This window comes from Stegostoma tigrinum, chromosome 30 (genome assembly GCF_030684315.1).
Source record: "Stegostoma tigrinum isolate sSteTig4 chromosome 30, sSteTig4.hap1, whole genome shotgun sequence".
NCBI lineage: Eukaryota > Metazoa > Chordata > Chondrichthyes > Orectolobiformes > Stegostomatidae > Stegostoma > Stegostoma tigrinum.
This window is the reverse complement of record NC_081383.1, coordinates 22,407,407-22,425,608: the sequence shown is the minus strand read 5'-3', so window position 1 is coordinate 22,425,608 and position 18,202 is coordinate 22,407,407. Positions and strand designations below refer to the sequence as shown.

Below are 18,202 nucleotides of genomic sequence, written 5' to 3'. Positions count from 1 at the left end.
TCACTACAATGCCCTGGGTGGAATTGAAGCAAATTCTCCTGACACGAAGGAAAATTATCCTGAATAAAGTATCTATAAAAATAAAACTATGTTTATATTATAGGTTTATATACCTATAATATAAACACAATGTACTTAATTTATAAAACACAGCCTGAAAGCTGGGAAGGAGATTCCAATTAGAATTTCTGGTTATGATTCATTACTGTCCACTGGCTCCTTAAGAAGGGATTCCAGAATTAGGGAGTTTAAAGATCAGGCATAAATTTACGACTGTTGCCAACTGAGTTTACAGAAAATTCCTTCAACAAGACAGGTCAGGAGTGTATTTGAATTTTCTCCACTTGCCATGGTAAATGCAGCTCCGTCAATGCTCAAGAAACACAAAGCAACCTCATCAGCACCTCATTCCAGCACCGATTCACAGCAGCAGTAGCGTGTATGTACTGTGAACAAGATGCACTGCACCAACCCACCAAGGATCTTTTGTCAGCTCCTTTCAAACATATGACCCCTGCCAATTGCTTTTAATTCTTTGAAGCCAAGATGACCACGTTAATTATTTGAAGTGTCCGCTAGGGTTTCAGTGTGTATAAGAATGTGACGACTGAAGGTGATCAATACCCAAGAAGTTCTGCTACAGACTGGAGACATTTGACAACTGAGTTTTTGAACTTCCTTGGCAATTCCCAGGTAGATGGCACACCCATACTTTTGAACGATAATCAGTTTGTCAGTATACAGTGAATATAGTCATCACAGTAATCAGAAGACTTGAGCCTTTATTGCCTTGCTATAAACACAGCATTGGGACAAATGTAAGAAATTTAATTGTTACAGGACATTAAAAAAAATTATCTTGTTTGCATACTAGAATGTCCAAAGATAAACTACAGATGTGATAACCCAACAAAAGTCACACAACAACTTTTTTGTGGATGTTGAATTTGGGAGTTGGGCAGACATCGCATCAGCTCCTATAGTGAACTGATGCCACCGTTCTCTCCTTCCATTTAAGCTTTAAACCCTGTCTGCTGAGTTTGATTGCACCTATCTTCCTGCAGGCAGGCATAAAACTTTCAAAAAGAGGCTTTACTTTCCACAGTAGCACTTTTAGAAGGAGAAGACATCAGTTACAACCTTAAACTGCCAGCCATGAAGCTAAGTCATTGGAAAGCTACAGCCAGACCAGATAGCCACTTATAACCAGTGAGGTCTTACTTATCATTTTATTCTTATTGATCTTTAACTTAGTCAAATTTAATCTCCTTTGTTCTGTAATTTGTATTTTGCATGTTTGGTTCAAGTGTATGTGTTTTTGTGCAAGTTGTGAGAGTCAGGACATACTTTTACATTTTTAACATTTTCACCTTGGGGTTGTTTTAGCACAATGAAACTAACCCCTTATTGTTAAATTCAGTAAATGCTGTCTTACATGCAATTATCTGCATGTAAATAGTTGAATATACACTAAATTAGCAAATACTTTTTCAATTAAAAACATTTGTTAGAGTTAGAATTTGATGGTTTATATAAAATTCACTCTACCCTCAAACTATTTCCTGCAAACGGTTTTGTTTTTCACTCCTTTCTGCAAACTTTTCTGTATTGTGTTTTTAGTGTGCTTTTTTTGCCATACTTTAATAATGGCTTTTAAAGTTTTCAATCTGATGTATTAAACCCATGTGCTTTGTGTATCTTTCTTGGGTAGTTCACTTACGCATTTCTGATTTTCCGTTTTGTCCATACCAAAATCCATTATTGTCTTTTGATTTTTAACTTTCTATTTGAAGGCCTTTGCAAATAATCGTAGAAAGCAGTTTCAAGTATCAGAAAATAGTTGTTAAGCTGAGCTTGACTGAAACTCCTTGAACTGAATATACAAGCAAAAGTCTTCAAGAGCACAACTGCTATTCAGACTTCAGCACCAAGTTTAACCAACTTACTGAAAGATGGCAGGAATACTATAAAAAATGCAATGGACTTTACCATGGTTACGATAAAAAAGGAAATAACATTATTGGTTTATTGCTACAGCATATCAGTACACAATATCAAGGCATTCCTAATCAATGACAAAAATCAAACTGAAAAATCTTACAGTGTCCATAAATGCTACAATGACAAACCTCAAGCTAACATTTAGCTTTCCTCTTGACTCATAAAGTATGTAGACAATACCTGACGAATTTCTTCAGCTTGCCTATCAACTGTACTATCTGACATTATTTGGTTTGGCTGAGGAAATTCCTCCTGCTCAAGAACACCTAGCCAGTCATTATTAAAGCCATCATTATGCTTTTCACAGATGTTATGAAGAATGCAACAGGCAGTAATCATTGTTGGAATAAGTTCAAGGCTACAGTCATTCCTCTTGAGAAGACATTGCCAACGAGCTCTGAGTCGTCCAAATGCATCGTCTATCACAGTGTGAGCTTGGCTTAACCTGTAGTTAAACACAAGTTGATGCTGTGTTAGTTTTGCTGTTTCAGAATATGGCTTCAGGAGCCACTCCTGTAGTGGATATGAAGAGCTGCCTATCAGTAGGTATTTCACTGGCGTTCTCAGAATATCTCTTGAGAAGTCAGGGAACAGCCTTCCTTCAGTAGCCATTCTCCATAGATCAGAATTCCTCAGAATTTTTGTATCAAGAGAACTCCCAGAAAATCCAGTGCACACATCCCAGAAATTCCCACCATCATCAACTACACCTTGTAACACAACTGAATGCCATCCCTTTTTGTTTAGGTAATCTTTGTGGTACTGTGGGGGAGCAATGATAGGTATATGGCAACTATCAATGGCGCCAACACATTGAGGAAATTCCCACTTTCGACCAAACATCTGAGCTATTGTTTCAAATTCTTGATTAGAGGGCATCTTAAGATACAAAGGCTTTAAGACAGACACAATGGCATGACATACATCTCGTACACATTTGCAGACAGTTGATCGACCTATCCCAAACAAATGACTAATAATTCGATATTCTACATTAGTAGCAAGTCGCCAAAATGCTACTGCAACTCTCTTTTCCAGGGGGAGTGCAGGACGTAGGTGAGTGTTTCGACGAGAAATCATGGGTTTCAGCTTATTACAAATATGGAAAAATGTTTCCTTAGACATTCTGAAATTTTCCAGCCAATCATTTGGCTGAAAGTCCTTCATAACCACACGCTCCCACCAGTCTGAACTTCTTGGCTTACACCAGATTCTTGTACGACAGTTACACCTACAACCTCCACGTGCCATCACCATCTGCAAACATCAAAGAAAGTTTTATTAGAATTGCACTCCTTAATTATCCAATGATACTGCAGGACTCAAGAGATATCTTTGTTTAAAAGTTATAGTATAAAAGCCACATGCTGTTACAGCTAATTCCTGCTTGCTGTTATGTGATGGTATCATGTGTATGAACACGACATTTAAAAAGAAACACACGTCAGATGTGTAAATACAATAGGTGTGCCAAGATTTTCTTTTGGTCGTGAGTTTGCTCACTGAGCTGGAAGGTGAGTTTTCAGACGTTTTGTCACTTTTTTTAATTTGAAAAAATATACTTTATTCATAGAATGTACAAAAAATAAAACATTTATACACCTACCCAGTCATGCAAGCCACTCCGGGTTACCCAGGGGGTACGTACACCAACTAAAGGAAAAAAACAAAACAGAGAGAAAAAAAAAGCAAAGAAACCACCCCAGCAGTCGTCACCCCGCATAGTCCCAGTTGGCCCCCTGACCAGTTGGGGAAGGCGCCAGCTGGGCCCAGTTACCAGATAGGGTTCTTTTTCCTATTCTGGACGAGGGGGTTCATATGGTGATCTTTCCCTACCGCACCTTGGCGGCGGCTGCCCCAAGCTTTAGCGCGTCCCTCAGCATGTAGTCCTGGACCTTGGAGTGCGCCAGTCTGCAACACTCAGTCGGGGTCAGTTCTTTCAGCTGGCAGACCAGCAAGTTGCGGGCAGATCAAAGAGCGTCTTTCACCGCATTGATGGTCCTCCAGGCGCAGTTGATGTTGGTCTTGGTGTGCGTCCCGGGAAACAGCCCGTAGAGCACGGAGTCCCGCGTTACAGAGCTGCTCGGGACAAACCTCAACAAATACCACTGCATCCCCCTCCAGACCTCTTGCGCATAGGCACACTCCAGAAGGAGGTGATCAACAGTCTCGTCTCCCCCCGCAGCCACCTCGAGGGCAGCGTGCGGTGGTGCAGAGATTCCAGGCATGCATAAAGGATCTCACTGGCAGAGCCCCTCTCACCGCCAGCCAAGCAATGTCCTTGTGCTTGTTTGAAAGTTCTGGCGATGAGGCATTCTGCCAAACGACTTTGGCAGTCTGTGTGGGGAACCACACGACGGGATCCACCCTCTCCTTTTCCCGAAGGTTCCCGAGGATACTATGTGCTGACCACTGCCTGATGGCCTTGCGGTCAAAGGTGTTTCCTTTCAAAAATTTCTCCACGAAGGACAGGTGGTACGGAACGGTCCAACTACTCGGAGCGTTCCGCGGCAACGAGGCCAGGCCCATCCTTCGCAACACCGGGGACAGGTAGAACCTCAGTAAGTAGTGACACTTGGTGTTTGCGTTTATGGATCTACGCACAGCTTGATGCAGCCGCACACAAAGGTAGCTGTCAGGGCGAGGGTGGCGTTCGGTACGCCCTTTCCCCCATTTCCCAGGTCTTTGTACATGGTGTCCCTGCGGACCTGGTCCATCCTCGACCCCCAAATGAAGTGGAAGATGGCCCGGGTAACTGCAGCGGCACAGGTCCAAGGAATAGGCCAGGCCTGCGCCACATACAACAGTACCGAAAGCCCCTCGCAACTGACAACCAGGTTCTTACCCGCGATGGAGGGGGACCGGAGCGTCCACCTGCCCAGCTTCTGCTTCAATTTGGTGATACGCTCCTCCCAAGTCTTAGTGCACGCCCCAGCTCCACCGATCCAAACACCCAGCACCTTCAGGTAGTCTGTCCTGACGGTGAAGGGGATGAAGGAGCGGTCGTCCCAGTTCCCGAAGAACATGACCTCGCTCTTACCCCTATTGACTTTGGCACCCGAGGCCAGTTCAAACCGGCCGCAGATGTCCAATAGTCTACTCATCGACCGACGATCGGTGCAGAAGACGGCGACATCGTCCATGTACAGGGAGGTCTTGACCTGAAGGCCTCCACTGCCTGGGATAGTCACGCCCTTCAGGCTCACGTCCTTCCTGATGGAGGCGGCGAAGGGCTCCACACAGCACACGAACAAGGCAGGAGAGAGCGGGCAGCCCTGCCTGACTCCAGATCTAACAGGAAAACTGTCTGATTCCCACCCGTTGATCGAGACTGCGCTAACGATGTTGGCGTAGAGCAGCCGGATCCAATTGCGGATGCCCTCCCCGAACCCCAATTTGGAGAGGACGTCCCTCATCTAAGCATGAGAGACCCTGTCGAAGGCCTTCTCCTGGTCCAGGCTGACGAGGCAGGTGTCCACCCGCCTGTCCTGTACGTAGGGAATCGTATCCCTGATAAGCGCGAGGCTCTCGGAGATCTTCCAGCCCGGCACAGCACAGGTTTGGTCAGGGTGAATCACTGACTCCAGGACAGACCTGACCCGGTTGGCTATGACCTTGGCCAGGATTTTGTAGTCCACGTTCAAAAGTGAAATAGGACGCCAATTCTTAATTTCTTCCCTCTCCCCCTTCCTCTTGTAAATGAGGGTGATGATGCCCTTCCTCATGGACTTGCACATTTCCCCTGCCCGAAGCGCACTATCGTACATCTCCAGCAGGTCCTGGCCGACCAGGCCCCACAGAGCGGAATACAGCTCGAACGGTAAGCCTTCGCTTCCGCGAGTCCTATTCCTCTCCAAGGACTTGAGAGCTCTGGTCAGCTCGTCCAGGGATATCGGCCGGTCCAGCCACTCCCTCGTGCCGTCGTCTAAGACCTCTGTGATAGACGACAGGAACGACTCGGAGGCCGTGCTGTCCGTGGGCTTCGTGTCGTACAGTCCGGCATAGAAGGATCTGCTGATCCTCAAAATGTCGGGCCGAGACGACGTCACCAAGCCGTCGTCCTCCTTCAGCCGGCTAAGCACAGAGCTCTCTTTGTGCACCTTCTGAATGAAGAAACGCGAGCACGTCTCGTCCTGCTCCACGGAGCGGACCCTGGACCGGAAGATTATCCAGGAGGCCTCCACGGTGAAGAGCGAGGCTTTCTGGCCCCTCACCTCGCGGAGGTCCTCCGTGACATCGACCCCCATCAACTGCAGAAGGAGCAGGTTCTGCACCCTTTTCTGGAGTCGCGACAGCTTTCCCCGCCTCTCTCTCGCCTTCCGAACACCCTTGAGGACAAAGAACCTCTTGATGTTCTCCTTCACCGTCTCCCACCAGTCGCCTGGAGACTCAAAGAGGGGTTTCACGGTTCTCCAACCGACGTACTCCCTCTTAAGCTCCTCGACGTTCTCTGGGGTCAACAGAGTCGTGTTGAGCTTCAACATCCCCTTGCCAGCCGGCTGGTCGTCCTGCAGGAGGCAGTGGTCAGAGAAGAACACCGGCTCGATGCCGGTGGACCTGACCGAGAACGTCCGTGACACAAACAGGAAGTCTATCCTTGAGCGGATAGACCTGTCTGGCCGTGACCAGGTGTACCTCTGCTGCGCTCCGTCTGCCGGGGTGCTGAAGACGTCGAGCAGCTTGGCTTCCTTCACTGTGCCCATCAGGAATCTGGACATGACGTCCAGTTGACTCCCCCCACCCGCTGTCCCCACGCCGGATCTTCCATCTACATCAATGATGCAGTGGAAGTCTCCGCCTAGGATGACCGGCCTGGACGTAGCCAGCAGGGGTGGAAGCCGCAGCAGGACGGCCCCAACCGCTCACTCCGTACTGCTGGGGCATACACGTTGATCAGTCTCATGGGAGCGTTCCTATAGGTGATGTCAGCCACTAGGAGGCGCCCACCCCCACCACCTCCTGAACTTGAGAGATGGTGAAGTTGCGCCCCCGCAGCAGAATAGCCAGGCCCGAGGAGCGACAGTCGTTACCCCCCGACCAGATCGAAGACCCACAGGTCCAAGCGCCGGACCATTTCCCGTACCTGCCGAGGTGCGGTATCCCACACTCCTGCAGAAACAGGAAGTCCGCCTTGATGTTGGTCAGGTAGGCCAACGTGGACACACATCTTGCGGTTGACTTGACGCTGCGCACATTAATGCTCGCAACTCGTACCCCCATTGTGAGCAGTGACCGCAGTACCCTCCCCAAGTCCAAGGTCCAGCCCCTCCATCTGTCCCTTCATGCCCACTGCCCGGGCTAACTGCTGGACGCTCTCCGGGCTCAGGAAACCGTCCGTGCTGCCTTCCGGGTGGCATCCACCCGTCAGGGGTGCGGAGGCAGGAGGGTCCGGCTCCGTGTCAGGCTGGGGACGCGCTGTTTCCTCCTTCATGCCTGGAAGTTCCGGGGGGCCCCTCCAGTGCTCCAGCGGCACTTGACTGGTTGTCGGAGGGAGCCTCAGGACACCTCCCGTCACCTGGAAGCGGGGTGCTGCTTTCCTTCACCCTCGAGATCTTTAACTTCTGCTTTGGGTGGGACCTCTCCGAATCCCCCTCGTCAGAGGAGCTCTTATAGCCCCCCTGTAGCTGCCTCTTCCCGCCTGATGGTTGCGGTTCCTGGGCCCATCGACGCACCTTCCTCCTCGCTTTCCGGACTGTTGTCCACTGCCCTGGGTCGCCTGTCGCCACCTCCATCGACTCCGGGTTGTTGGGGGGGGATCAGAGCCTGCAGGGGTGCTTTGCTGGCCTCGGGCCCATCCTGCGGGGCTGGGCCCTCCTGCACGGCCTGGCCCTCCTGCACATTAGTGGGGTCCTGCTGGGCCCGGGTGCCTTCCTCTCCTCCGGGGGGGGGTGGCCCCGCATTGCCCCTGCCGGCGACCTGGGCATAGGTGGTCCCCTGCTGCGGGCATGCCCTATAGAGGTGGCCCGCTTCCCCGCAAAGGTTGCAGCTTTTCTCTTGTGGGCAATCCTTTGCAAGGTGTCCCTCCTCCCTGCAGATGGTAGCTTTGCAGTCGGCTGCCACGTGACCTGACCTACCACAGGCATGGCAGACTTTAGGTTGCCCTTGCTCCCGCCGATCGCGAAGCTGGACGGTGGGTGTACGACGTTCCCATCCGCGCCCATCCTCAGCGTCACCTTGACCTGCCTCTTACTAGTCCAGATGCCAAAGGGGTCCATGATGTCAGTTAGGTCCCCTTCCACCTTCACGTACCTTCCAAGGAAAGTCAGGACATCAACTGCTGGCACATGCGTGTTGTACATGTGTACAGTCACCATACGGCTCCTCTGCGCTGGCATCACAAATAGCGGGAAAGCGGCCAATATAGAGAGGGGGCCCTCACGTCCTTTCTCCTTGAAAACCTCCAGGAAGTGCTCGCAAAGCTTGGCACTCCTGAAGGTCACATCGTAAAAACCTCCTCCGGGGAAATCCTGCAGGCAGTAAAATGTCCGCAGCAGCAAACCTGCAACAGTCCAACAGGACCTTCTTCACGAAGAAGGTGCGGTCCACAGGCGCACCTTCATCCACCTTCTTTACGGAAACACGGATGGTGTTCCGGACCCCCTGACCTGGGGCATGAGTACTTGCCGCAGCCATCGTTGCAGGTTGGCTGCTCCCCTGAACCAGCGTTAGGCCGAAGCCAGCATTAAGATCCACCGGTTGCAAGGATGCACAGCCAACCCGACGTGTTCCTTCCACCTCCAACACAGCGCTCTCCTCCTCTCGGTCCACAAAAGAGTGGATCTTTATTTTGTTCCAGATGTAAGCTGGTTCACTGAGCTGGAAGGTTTGTTTCCCAGATGTTTTGTCACTTTTTTTTATTTGAAGAAATATACTTTATTCGTAAGATGTACAAAAAAAACATATTTACACACCTACCCAGTCATGCAAGCCGCTCCGGGTTACCCAGGGGGTACGTACACCAACTAAAAGAAAAAAAAACAAAGCAAAGAAAATACCCTGGCAGTCGTCTCCCTGCACAGTCCCCGTTGGCCCCCTGACCGGTTGGGGAAGGCGCCAGCTGGGCCCAAGTTACCAGATCGGGCCGTTTTTTCTATTCTGGATGAGGGGTTTCATACGGTGGTCTTTCCCCACCGTGCCTTGGCGGCGGCTGCCCCAAGCTTTAGCGCGTCCCTCAGCACATAGTCCTGGACGTTGGAGTGCACCAGTCTGCAACACTCGGTCGGGGTCAGTTCCTTCAGCTGGCAGACCAGCAAGTTGCGGGCAGACCAAAGAGCGTCTTTCACCGCATTGATGGTCCTCCAGGCGCAGTTGATGTTGGTCTCGGTGTGCGTCCCCGGAAACAGCCCGTAGAGCACGGAGTCCCGCGTTACGGAGCTGCTCGGGACGAGCCTCGACAAATACCACTGCATCCCCCTCCAGACCTCCTGCGCATAGGCACACTCCAGAAGGAGGTGATCGACAGTCTTGTTCCCCCCCCGCAGCCACCTCGAGGGCAGCGTGCGGTGGTGCAGAGATTCCGAGCATGCATAAAGGATCTCACTGGCAGAGCCCCTCTCACCGCCAGCCAAGCAATGTCCTTGTGCTTGTTTGAAAGTTCTGGCAATGAGGCATTCTGCCAAATGATTTTGGCAGTCTGCGTGGGGAACCACACGACGGGATCCACCCTCTCCTTTTCCCGAAGAGTCCCGAGGATACTACGTGCTGACCACTGCCTGACGGCCTTGTGGTCAAAGGTGTTTCCTTTCAAAAATTTCTCCACGAAGGACAGGTGGTACGGAACGGTCCAACTACTCGGACCGTTCCGCGGCAACGAGGCCAGCCAGTTCCTGCAGATGGTGGCTTTGCAGTCGGCCGCCACGTGACCTGACCTACCACAGGCATGGCAGACTTTAGGTTGCCCTGCATAGGTCAGGTAGCCCTTGCTCCCGCCGATCGCGAAGCTGCTCGGTGGGTGTACGACATTCCCGTCCGTGCCCATCCGCAGCATCACCTTGATCTGCCTCTTACTCGTCCAGATGCCAAAGGGGTCCATGATGTCAGTTAGGTCCCCTTCCACCTTCACGTACCTTCCAAGGAAGGTCAGGACATCAATTGCTGGCGCATGCGGGTTGTACATGTGTACAGTCACCATACGGCTCCTCTGCGCTGGCATCACAAACAGCGGGACAGCGGTCAATACAGAGAGGGGGCCCTCACCTCCTTTCTCCTTGAAAACCTCCAGGAAGCGCTCGCAAAGCTTGGCACTCCTGAAGGTCACGTCGTAAAAACCTCCTCCGGGGAAATCCTGCAGGCAGTAAATGTCCGCAGCAGCGAACCCACAACAGTCCAACAGGACCCTCTTCACGAAGAAGTTGCACCTTCATCTACCTTCTTTACGGAAACACGGATGGTGTTCCGGACCCCCTGACCTGGGGCACGAGCACTTACCGCAGCCATCGTTGCAGGTTGGCTGCTCCCCTGAACCAGCGTTAGGCCGAAGCCAGCATTAAGATCCACTGGTTGCAAGGGTGCACAGCCAACCCAACGTCCTCCTTTCACCTCCAAGACAGCACTCTCCTCCTCTCGGTCCACAAGAGAGTGGGTCTTTATTGTGTTCCAGATGTAAGCTGGTTCACTGAGCTTGCCGGTTTGTTCCCAGAAGTTTCGTCACCATTCTAGGTAACATCAACAGTGAGCCTCCAATGAAGTGCTGGTGTTATGTCCTGCTTTCTATTTATCTGTTTAGGTTTCCTTGGGTTGGTGATGTCATTTCCTGTTCTTTTTCTCGGAGGATGGTAGATTGGCTCCAAATCAATGTCTTTGTTGATGGAGTTCCGGTTGGAATGCCATGCCTCTCGGAATTCTCGTGCGTGTCTCTGTTTGGCTTGTCCTAGGATGGATGTGTTGTCCCAATCAAAGTGGTGTCCTTCGTCATCTGTATGTAATGTTCATCAACTAGCCACAAAACGACATGACCCACTATCACTAGTATCCTGACATACAGATGAGGACATACAGATGGAGTCAGTGATGCACCCTGACCAAACCTGTGCTGTGCCGGGCAGGAAGATCGCTGAGAGCCTTGCGCTCATCAGGGACACGATCGCCTACGTACAGGACAGGCGGGTGGACACCTGCCTCGTCAGCCTGGACCAGGAGAAGGCCTTCGACAGGGTCTCTCATGCTTAGATGAGGGACGTCCTCTCCAAATTGGGGTTCGGGGAGGGCATCCGCAATTGGATCCAGCTGCTCTACGCCAACATCGTTAGCGCAGTCTCGATCAACGGGTGGGAATCAGACAGTTTTCCTGTTAGATCTGGAGTCAGGCAGGGCTGCCCGCTCTCTCCTGCCTTGTTCGTGTGCTGTGTGGAGCCCTTCGCCACCTCCATCAGGAAGGACGTGAGCCTGAAGGGCATGACTATCCCAGGCAGCGGAGGCCTTCAGGTCAAGACCCCCTGTACATGGACGATGTCGCCGTCTTCTGCACCGATCGTCGGTCGGTCAGTAGGCTGTTGGACATCTGCGGCCAGTTTGAACTGGCCTCAGGTGCCAAAGTCAATAGGGGTAAGAGCGAGGCCATATTCTTCGGGAACTGGGACGACCGCTCCTTCATCCCCTTCACCGTCAGGACAGACTACCTGAAGGTGCTGGGTGTTTGGTTCGGTGGAGCTGGGGCGTGCACTAAGACTTGGGAGGAGCATATCATCAAACTGAAGCAGAAGCTGGGCAGGTGGACGCTCCGGTTCCTCTCCATTGTGGGTAAGAACCTGGTTGTCAGGTGCGAGGGGCTTTCGGTACTGTTGTATGTGGCGCAGGCCTGGCCTATTCCCTGGACCTGCGCCGCTGCGGTCACCCGGGCCATCTTCCACTTCATTTTGGGGGTCGAGGATGGACCGGGTCCGCAGGGACACCATGTACAAAGACCTGGAAAATGGGGGAAAGGGCATACCAAATGCCTCCCTCGCCCTGATGGCTACCTTTGTGTGTGGCTGCATCAAGCTGTGCGTAGATCCTCAGTACGCAAACACCAAGTGTCACTACTTACTGAGGTTCTACCTGTCCCCAGTTTTGCAAAGGATGGGCCTGGCCTCGTTGCCAAGGAATGCCCCGAGTAGTTGGACCGTCCCATACCACCTGTCCGTGGTGGAGAAATTTTTGAAGGGAAACACCTTCGACCACAAAGCCATCAGGCAGTGGTCAGCACATAGTATCCTTGAGACCCTTCTGGAAAAGGAGAGGGTGGATCCCGTCGTGTAGTTCCCCACGCAGACTGCCAAAGTCGTTTGGCAGAATGCCTCATCGCCAGAACTTTCAAACAAGCATAGGGACATTGCTTGGCTGGCAGTGAGAGGGGCTCTGCCAGTGAGATCCTTTATGCATGCCCGGAATCTCTGCGCCACCGCACACTGCCCTCGAGGTGGCTGCGGGGGGGGGGACGAGACCGTCGATCACCTCCTTCTGGAATGTGCCTATGCGCAGGAGGTCTGGAGGGGGATGCAGTGGTATTTGTCGAGGTTTGTCCCGAGCAGCTCCGTGACGTAGGACTCCGTGCTCTACGGGCCGTTTCCCGGGACGCACACCAAGACCAACATCAGCTGCGCCTGGAGGACCATCGGTGCGGTGAAAGACACTCTTTGGTCTGCCCGCAACTTGCTGGTCTGCCAGCTGAAAGAACTGACCCTGACCGAGTGTTGCAGACTGGCGCACTCCAAGGTCCAGGACTATGTGCTGAGGGACGTACTAAAACTTGGGGCAGCCGCCGACAAGGCGCGGTGCGGAAAGACCACCGTATGAAACCCCTCATCCAGAATAGAAAAAACGGCCCGATCTGGTAACTTGGGCCCAGCTGGCGCCTTCCCCAACCGGTCAGGGGGCCAACGGGGACTGTGCGGGGAGACGACTGCCAGGGTATTTTCTTTGCTTTGTTTTTTTTTCTTTTAGTTGGTGTACATACCCCCTGGGTAACCCGGAGCGGCTTGCATGACTGGGTAGGTGTATAAATATGTTTTATTTTTTGTACATCTTATGAATAAAGTATATTTTTTCAAATGGGGGAAAAAAAAGTGACGAAATGTCTGAAAACTAACCTTCCAGCTCAGCGAGCAAACTCGCATCCAGAACCTCAGCCTGAGCTACAAATCTTCTCAAAACTGGCTAGATTTTCTTTTGGATGAATATCTTATTAAGTTACTATTTAAGCCATTAGGCATGAATTATTGACAAGTTTGAATTATTATATCTAGGGGAAACAAACTAAGCTAATTTAAAACCTGCATGCACCAGAAAATATAATAAAGCTACAGAGCAAGGAGTATGTTCACACAAGGTATGGACCCACATTTTAAAGGTTTCTTTTAAGACGTGTTGACTAGGCTCCAGTAGCCTCATTCTTTCATTCCATCATTCTTTACTCTAATGAGATTGTATTGCTTTCAGAAACATGACAGCATTTCACAAACTACAGAACTTTCAGCAAGGTCTTAAACTTGCAATTGAATGTAATTTGTTTTTCTCAAATTTAGACAGGGATCAACTTGAACACTAATTAATTTCTGCTCTGGACTTTGCAATCTGCTGTGCATGATCATTTCATATAGGCACAGATGCCACCCCAAATGTCTCAGTCAAAACACAGTAATGGTTAAAAGAAAAATAAATTGATTTGCCATATAAAATAGTTAAGTAAGCCTTTGAAATTTTGCTTAGGGTCCAAAGTTTAAAAGTTTCAAAATACATAATTACTTTCAAAACCTAAAAAGAATTTTGATAATTAATTGTCAAATTAAAACTACATGTTTCAAATCACATTTTCTGATTGGAAAAATAGACTACTTTTCAGTTCCAGTCTACAAATGCACTCTGCTAAAACTCAGATTAAGCTTTACATCTGAAGATCTGCATTGAGGGAGGGAAGTTGATAAATTCAGATGTGGGAACTAGTTATCTCCAGATCACAGCCAACTGCAACACTAAATTCTCCACCTTCTAACACATTTATGGAACAAATGTAACTAAAGTTAAGAACATTCCTTTTAAACCAGCATGATTCTACCAAAGCCCTTACATTTAGCATGCAGGGAATGCAGTTAAATCCAGTCCTAATTGAGAACAACTAGTTGTTCTGTACAATTACATCCCCCCGCCGTTTATCTAGTTTCTGAATAAACTTAAATACGTAATGGACATTCGAGAAAGAACGTTGCAATTTTGCAGCATAGGAGACCCTAATCCCACTCTTCTGTCTTCCCCATATATTTTCTGGTTTTCAAATGATTATCGAATTCCTATTCAGAAGCTATTATCATCTCTGCTTTGACCATTTTCTGGTGAGGTACTCTAATGACCTCCAAACAACCCGCTGCTTAGATAAAAACATCCTGATCTGGAATCAATGATCAAATCTCAATTTCATCGGATGTTGCGGAATTTTTCAAAAGTAGGGCTAAATGTGTTTCATACCTTACGCTATTTTAATCTCATCAATAATTTCAGTTGAGATTCTCCTCTCAAGCAACGGAATCCAAAAATGCAAAATTCATCTGCCCGCCAAATTCACTTTACAGCATTTGTTCGGATATTGCAGGTCTGATTGGGATTACAAACTCCTGTCGGGATTCAAGTTGCGGACGAGTTAAGATAGTGAGTGTGGACACGCAACGCCGCTCTAAATAGCTCTTCTTCTGTTTATTTTTCGAGCCCTCTAGACAGGAGCTGGAAACGTTGGGATTAAACGCGCGGTCGCCAGTCCAAGTGTTTTGTTTGCTGCCCTTTGTGTTGCAGCGCACATTTTGTTCAGCTTCCAATCCCACACCCCGCACCCCTCCAAAACCTCCCCCGTACCAAAATCATTTTCCTCTGCCGCTGTTGGAAATACTGCCTCAGCCTCAGCCTCCTTTGTGTGTCGTTCCTCCTTTCGATGCTCGCACTCTCAAACTCAGCGCGGCGTTTCATTAACAGAAAGAGGAATAAAAACATCATAGGCAGCATTGTCTCCTCCGCCATGTTTTACAGACTGACTGACTGACCTGGGAAGTGTTCGCGTCCGAATGTTATCCCTCGCCCCCACCCCCCCCCCCCCCGCGCCCCGCAATTTCTCCTACAGGCCCCGGGACCTGGAGACGGAGAACCCACACCCCCTGCCATTCCGAATGGGAACCATATTCCCTTCATAACATCCGCATAGGAAAGTATGGACTGGGGAATCAACACGCTGGAAAGCCTGCTATATATTATTTTGCCGATATCGTTCATTGTGATCTGTAACCATGGAGACTGGTCGCGTCGCCATGGCAATAGCGCACTTCCTGTGAAGGTTTGAATCTGCGTGACGTCACAATGATAACGGTCGCCCCGGCGCCGGAAGTGTGGTCGCCATATTGCCCTCGCACGAGAGGGGTCCGCGGTGGTAGCTGCAGGGGGAGGAAGGGGGACCGAGAGGAGAACGTTTCAGTGGAGAATCGGTTACACGGACAGTTATGTCATTGTGAGCCTTCATCGCGCCGCTTTGTGGAGGTTTCCCCCTCCTGCTTTATATTGCAGGTATGATAGAGGGGGATAAAGGTTACTGTGGGCATGGAGGGGAATGCGCCGGTTGCTGCCTTTCCGTGAAGGTCCCCGATGGCCACCGGCAGTATTGGGTAGATTGGGATACATTTCTTCATGGTCAGTGCTCTCGAGGTTTTGTTTTTTCTAGATCTTGCTGATTTCAGTCCTTTTTTCCCCCCTTTAATTTGATGTGAAACGCCCTTCTTTGTGGATTTGGTATTGCCCTTGATTAAGAATAATGCAGTCTCACAGCCAACGTGCAAAAAACTGCATTTTTTTCTTTGGTATCGTGGGCAACATTTCTGTGTGCTCTCTCTCACTCATATGTTTTGGATTCTTTTGAAATCAGAAATAACTTGGATTCATTCATTCATTCATGAGTTTAGATGACCGAACCATTTTTCACATCCACATGAAATGAACTACTTTTGCATTGCTTGTCACTGTTATATACACATGCAGCAAGCAATTTGTGGCTTTAGATTTTCCACCACCAGTATTGGGATGACTGATCATTGAATTTAGTTACTTGTATATTGCTTAAGATATCGTCATTGTCAAGGGAATGGCCTTCCGTTAATGGTGTTTTTTTAAAAAATGCAGATAAAGCCTTATTTTAAAGATGAAAAGTAAAACTGCAGGCGTTGGTAATCTGAAAAAAAACCTCAGGAAAAAATGCTCAGCTGATCTGACAGTATTTACTGAGAACTGATGAATGAAAATTAGCACTAAGTATCTGACTTCATGCAATAGATAAACTGGGCAAGTGGTTGAAACATCAGTGGGGGAACGTTTTGCAGACAGTAATCATAACTCTGTTCGATTGAAGATTGTTGTAGAAAATGACAAGAATGTGCCTGAAATCACAGTTCTCAACTGAGAGAGGGCTGATTTTAATAAAGTCAAGTATGATTTGGTAACATGAATGAAGAGCAGATACTTTCAAATAAATGTGTCTCAGAATTATGCAATGTATTCAAGAAAGAAACATAGAGAGTAGAGGACCAACATTTTTTAAAATAAAGCAAATTGGTAGGACCATCAAATTCTGTGTGAATACGGGATAGTGAGGGATATACAACATTGAATTAAGAGAAAAAGGGAGGCTTGTGACAGATACTAAGGCTCGAAACAACAAAAGCCCAGGAGGACTATAGAATATGCAAGAGGGAACTTAAAAAAGACATTTGAAGAGCTAAAAGGAGATATGGAAGGATACTGTCAAGTAAAAGTAATGAAAATCTTAAATTGTTTTACAGGTATGTTAAGGGTAGCAAGGGAAAGAGAAGATCATAGTGGTAATTTGAGCTTGGAACCAAAGGAAGTGGATAGAATTCTAAATGAATTTTTTGTGTTGATGTTCACTAGTGATGGGCTGATACGGGTATAGAAATCAGGGAGAAAGTCTGTGATGCAATTAAAGAAATTACCATTGATAAAGAGGAGCTTCTGAATGTTCTGACAGGTGTATAAATATATAAGTCTCCAAGGCTGGATGAAATTACAAGGTGTTGAGCAAAGCAAGGGAGGAAATAATTTCAATCCCTCTCTGACCGAAGGAGGGCTGCCAAATCACTTGAGGACAGCCAGTGTGGCACAATAAGGGAAGAACAGATAAACCAGGAAACCACAGGCCAGCTAGTCTAACCTCATTGGTGTAACTATTGGACACGATTCTGAGGGACAGAATTAATCTTGATTCGGTGAGCCAAGGATTAATCAAGATCAGTCAGCATGGTTTTGTTAAGGGAATGTCATGTCTGACCAACTTATTGAATTCTTTAAAGGAATGACCATGTGTAGATGAAGACAATGCTTTTGATGTAGTCTACTTGGACTTCAGCAAGGCTTTTGATTAAAGTCCTACATGGGAGACTCGTAGCAAAGGAAAGAGCCCATAGGAACTGTGGAAATTTGTTGAATTGAATCCACAGTTGGCTGAGTGATGAGAAACAGGGTGATGGCTGAAAGCTTTTTTGGCTGAATATCTGTATCCAGTGGTGTCTCGCAAATGTCAGTGATGGGACCCTTTTATTTGTAGTTCATATAATTGATTTGGACTTAAATGTAGGTTTATACGATCAGTAAATGATACAGAAAATTTGGTGCGGTGAATTATAAGAACAGCCTTTCATTACTGGAGATATAGACAAGCTGGTCAGATGGGCTGATTAGTGGTAAGTGGAATTCAAAACAGATAAATAAGACATGATGCATTTGGGTGGAGCCAGCCAGGCAATTCATAAAGAACTGGAAGGACTGAGGATTTGAGAGACCTTTGTGTGCATATACACCAGCCCCTTAAGACATCAAAACAGGTGAATAAAATGGCCAGGAAAGTATATGGGATACTTTCCTTTTTTATTTAAGGCATAGAGTACACTGTAACTGTATAAATGATGTGGAGGTGCCAGTGTTTGCCTGGGATGAACAAAGTCAGAAGTCGCACGACACCAGGTTATAGTCCAACAGGTTTATTTGAAATAACAAGCTTTCGGGGCAGTGTTCCTTTCCTTCGTCACATGAAGTTAAAAAAAAAAAGTACACAGGCACAGAATTTATAGGCAGAGAGATCAAAAGGTCTTACAAATGGACCGAGTGGTGTGTTGACGGGCCGAATAACAAGTCTCTGCAAGTGTCAAGTGGTGTGAGTAAAGTATCACCAGCCAAATGGCAA

The 18,202-nt window shown here is 48.4% G+C and overlaps 2 protein-coding genes across 4 annotated transcripts in view; one reads left to right on the top strand and one right to left on the bottom strand.

Annotated features, from left to right (window-relative positions):
• Nucleotides 1-765: 765 nt before the first annotated feature.
• Nucleotides 766-15,003, bottom strand: LOC125465860 (uncharacterized). Of its 2 annotated transcripts, none has more exons than XM_048559783.1 (2): nt 14,821-15,003; nt 766-3,258 (listed from the first exon to the last, which is right to left on the bottom strand). In XM_048559783.1, the coding sequence occupies exons 1-2, from the start codon at nt 14,980-14,982 to the stop codon at nt 2,143-2,145; spliced, it is 1,278 nt and encodes a 425-aa protein (XP_048415740.1). In that variant the 5' UTR covers nt 14,983-15,003; the 3' UTR covers nt 766-2,142. The 2 variants fall into 2 exon arrangements, with proteins under 2 accessions (XP_048415740.1, XP_048415739.1); XM_048559782.2 differs by lacking the exon at nt 14,821-15,003 and adding an exon at nt 14,440-14,784.
• Nucleotides 15,004-15,336: 333 nt separating this feature from the next.
• fzr1a (fizzy/cell division cycle 20 related 1a) overlaps nt 15,337-18,202 on the top strand; it is a 41,564-nt gene continuing 38,698 nt past the window's right edge. For both annotated transcript variants that reach the window (XR_009442821.1, XM_048559773.2), the window contains exon 1: nt 15,337-15,519. The gene's annotated coding sequence lies outside the window, so the exon portion shown is untranslated. The remainder of the gene's footprint in view (nt 15,520-18,202) is intronic.